Below are 4658 nucleotides of genomic sequence, written 5' to 3' on the forward strand. Positions count from 1 at the left end.
ATTAATCGAAAGGCTTGATCTTTGATATCAGAATCCCCTTCAATCCCCACCCCAACCAAAAAATAAAAACTTGAGTGAGTGGGAGTGTGAACGAAAAAATCAACATTGTAAAAGTAAACGAAATTATAACATATGTGTATATATGTATATTTTAACAAACGAACAAGAGAATCTAACTGCAATGCATATTAAGATGTAAGAACGTAACATTGAGATTTGATCTCGTGAGGATAACATTATAAATAGTCATATCTTCTTAATTATTGCGTTTTAACTTTAAATAATGATTATATAAAACTTATATACAGATGAGAAATAATCATGTCATGGCATGACAAGGATTCAAGTTACGCCTTATCACATGATGATAAATATAAATATTGAGAGACTTCATCATTGAACAAAGCGTGGTGGAAAACTTGTAAAAGTAGATAATTACTTATATATATAAAAAAAAAAAAGTAGTACTCTACTACATAATTTAATTCTATATGATTAAGGCATGTCAATTCACTTCTACATTAAAAAAACAAAAACAAAAACAAAATGAGAGGTCATTTTCATGTAGAACAAGATAATGAACTACCATGTGCTGTATTCATCAATTTAGGTATTAATATTAATTTGCAGGCATTTGCTAATTGGCTGGTTAGTTTGCTTACACGGACAAAAACCATTTGCCCAGCACAATTCGATTTGTTAGTCAAAGTCCCAATTCACACCATTTTCAACTTTGTTGGTAGGGGCACAATTGACTTTTTATTATCTTCTTTGGTCATTTTCTAATGTACTACTTTTTTACTCTGGGAGTATTTTTTAGGTACAATTACATAACTAATTAATTAATCAGGATTACATTTATTGAGTTAGGACCAAAAGGTTTATAGTATAGGGCCACTATATAGTAATCCCAAAAGTTGTACTGAAGCAATTGACTTATAAAGTTCGAATTGAAGGCATCACATTGATCGTATCAAATCCAAATGATAAAAGTGTAGTCCAAACCAAATGGTAAAATGCCTGTTTCGAAGTTGTTTTGCATGCTTAATTACAAGGTAAATTATACACTATCCACCGTTTCAATTATGACACTAATATATGAATTTTACTAACTTTATATGATCAAGAATAGAGTTAAAGGGATTGATATGAATTTATTTCTTAATAAAAATCTTATTTCTGTCCCTAATTATATGTGTTAGATCAAAATTTGTTTGTCAATTCTAGCCTTTGATTTGAAGTCTTATTTGTAATATGAAGGCATTAATTAAAGTTACCTTGAGTGTGTTACACGATATGTTTGACAATATCATTAGTCCCTACTCCCTTCCAATAGGGATGATTAGAGCCGTCAAAATGGGTTTAACCAATGTGGTAGGTCCAATCCAATCCGTTATTGGGTAGGGTTGGGATAAGATTTTTCAAGCTCTTTTAAAACTAAGGCTTATAAGCCCGGCCCATATAAACCCTTGGCCCTTGAGGCTTGATTGGGGCCGGGCCGGGATTGGCTCAGGGGTCAAAACTTTTTATTAGGGTAACTTACAATAATCTAATTAATATATAATCTAATTACTTATATACACGCTATGTTGTAATATTATGAATCTTACCAGATTTTGATACGTCCAGATACATATATCTCGAAATATATGGATTCAAAATTAGGTTAATATGTTCTAGATACACTCTATCAAAATAGATTTGCAGGTATCTAGGATGCATAGACAAAATCTCGCACCCTTGCCTCCCTCCAATCTTGCTTATCACTTACTTATCTCGCTCGCGTATCTGGTATGTGAGATACATGCTAATTACACTAGGCTTTTTGCTAGTGTTATTAAAACAACACCATTGTTTGTCATATTTGATTTGAAAATCTTCTCATTTTCTTGATGTTAAAGAATTATAAGCTTGAAAAGAAAAAAATAAAATTAAAAATTAAAAAGAAGGGCTAGCCCGCCCCAGCCCTCGGCCCTTCAAGGGTTGGGTTGAGTTGAGCATATTCAAGCCCTTCCGAATGAAGGGCCAGTCCGCCCCAGCCCTTCAAATTCCTTGACCCGTAAGGCTTGAGCTGGGTGGAGCTGAGCCGGTCCTTTTTGACAGCTCTAGGGATGATAGACAGTGTGATGAATAATGTCGAAGTTTTAAATTGACCACCATATGTCAGACTAGCCAATATTGATATTTAATATCTTCTCAAAATAAATAAGCTAAGTAACTCATTTCGTGCCACTTGACATTATGGTATTTGATTTTATTTTTATTTTTTATTCGGTGTTCGATATTCACATTAAAGTCCGACTAAATTTGAATTTAAGTAAAATGTTTTTTAACAAAGGCGAGTCTGTAATCAGAGGGGAGTCAAACCTGAGACATCTGCTTAAAAATAAATAAATATTTTACCCTTGATGTATTAGTTAATGTTGAAGAAAATAGTATTAATGTAATTAGTTACTAAATAGTTAGTTTGACAAATAGTAAATTTGGTAGCTTAGTGATTTATATATTTCAAATTAAAATTATTTGTATTAATTATAATTACATAATTCGTGTTTAACGATTATACTTTTCATTTATTGACTCATAGCATGATGAGTTCGTGTTACTTGGCGTAATTTTCTACTCAAATCAATCGCAACAAGTTGCACACACTTTCCGTAAAGTCACGGGTGAGAATAGTAATTCCCCTCTCAAACAGCCCTCTTAAAATCCTCCATCTTCTTCATTATTTTCACTAATGGCCTGACTCCACTTATCAAAAAACAGTAGAAAATCCTCCTAAACCCCCAAAAATGGAGAACTACTCTTACACCTCTTACCCTGAATCCGGCGATTCATCTCCCCGTTCCCGTGAAATTGATTTTGAAAACACTGCCGCATGGGAAGATCCGAATCAAATCCCTAATTACAAGGTCAAATTCATGTGTAGTTATGGTGGTAAGATTCACCCTAGACCTCATGATAACCAGCTTGCTTACATCGGCGGTGAAACTAAAATACTCTCTGTTGAGCGGAATACTAAGTTTCCTGTTCTCATTTCTAAGCTTGCTGCTATTTGTGATACTGATACTGTTTCCTTTAAGTATCAGCTTCCAGGTGAGGACCTTGATGCTTTGATTTCTGTTACTAATGATGATGATCTAGAACATATGATGCATGAGTATGATCGTCTTTATAGAGCTTCACCTAAACCAGCTAGGCTTAGGTTGTTTTTGTTTCCGGCGAATCCGCCGGCGACTGTTGGGAGTGAGGTGTCGCAGAGCCGGAGTTTTGGTTCGGAGGATTCGAAATCGGAGAAGGATAGGTTTGTGGATGCGTTGAATTCTGGTCCGATTCATGCGTCTCCGACTGTGGGGGCTGTTCCACAGCAGGTTGGAAACGCGGATTTTCTGTTTGGTTCAGAGAAGGGGATGGTACCGCCACATGTGAAATTGAGAGATCCGAATGCTGAGCAAGTTGTTAAGGAACCGGAGATGCCGGTTCATGGAGTGGATGATAGGATGATGGGGACTGATCCGATCCAGAAGCACATTCAGGATCTGCAGAGATTGCATCTAGAAGAGCAACAAAATATGTATCGTCGGAAAAGCGACGATAATCTGGCAGCGGCTTTCCCCGGAGGTGACTATTATGTTCAGAGGGGACCGGAGAAAATAGCTTCTCCTACCGTGCCGGGTACAGTACCTGCACAGGTTGGCTATTGGCAGGAAAAACAAGTCCCCGGAGGAGTACTGCCGGCGAGCAGTCTCGGTATGGAACAACCAGTTTACATGATTCATCAAGCACCCGCCGGAGCATATCACCCACACCAGCACCAACACCAACACCAGCACCCTCAATTTGTCAGGCCAATGGCCGGACCACCGGGACAAGGGTACTACGCCGTTCAGAGGATGCCACAGGAGCCGTACAGGGATCAACCAGTTTACAATGTCATGCCTAGTTTACCACAAGCAGTGCCGACAGTTGCAGCGGCACCACCAACTTTACAATCTCAGGGACCTCCAAAGGTGGCTGGTTATTCGGAAGGATATGGCATGGTAAGACCCGCAACTACCATGGGAGTTGGTGTAGCAGATGCAGGTGGATACACACAGATGGCGTACGATGGTGGAGTAGGAAGGCAGATGTACTATCCTCCCCAAGGTGGTGTCATGGTGCCACCACAACAACAACCGCAGTACCACGCAATGCCGCCGCAAGCGGTGGTTACCTCCGATATGAGAACTCATGAAGCTGCTAAAGTCGTACCTGTCAAACCTACACAAACATCAGTGTGATTCTTGAAGCTGTTTAATGAAAGGTATATGAACTTTCATATAAAAATAATAAAATAAAAGTAGTTGGGCATGAGTTTATAGTATAATTCTGTTTATCTTTAGTAGATTATGTGCCATGTTCATGTGTACATTTTGAGTGGAGATTGAGTTTCATTATTCTATGCTTCTTCAAGATTATATGTTACTTTATATATCATGCAATGCATTTTGTGATTTTCCATTTTTTCACTTGAAGAAAAAGGATAGGATGAGTTTAATATAAAGTTTGCCACGACGATAGTACTACTAAATACTGTATTTATATCAAATTAAGTATTTTAACCTCAGCATTATATATCTTGCGTTCATTGATTTGATAAGTATAAATTATGTGCTGCC

At 37.4% G+C, this 4658-nt stretch overlaps 1 protein-coding gene across 1 annotated transcript; it reads left to right on the forward strand.

Moving 5' to 3' along the window:
- Positions 1-2637: 2637 nt before the first annotated feature.
- Positions 2638-4452, forward strand: LOC125866818 (uncharacterized). Its single transcript, XM_049547182.1, has one exon. It carries the CDS (start codon positions 2793-2795, stop codon positions 4278-4280), a length of 1488 nt encoding a protein of 495 aa, XP_049403139.1. The 5' UTR covers positions 2638-2792; the 3' UTR covers positions 4281-4452.
- Positions 4453-4658: the final 206 nt, after the last annotated feature.

Source organism: Solanum stenotomum, chromosome 1 (genome assembly GCF_019186545.1).
Source record: "Solanum stenotomum isolate F172 chromosome 1, ASM1918654v1, whole genome shotgun sequence".
Classification (NCBI taxonomy): domain Eukaryota; kingdom Viridiplantae; phylum Streptophyta; class Magnoliopsida; order Solanales; family Solanaceae; genus Solanum; species Solanum stenotomum.

Excerpts from the sequence above, each read along its gene's own strand:
- LOC125866818 (XM_049547182.1), top strand. The coding sequence starts at position 2,793 with ATGGAGAACTACTCTTACACCTCTTACCCTGAATCCGGCGATTCATCT.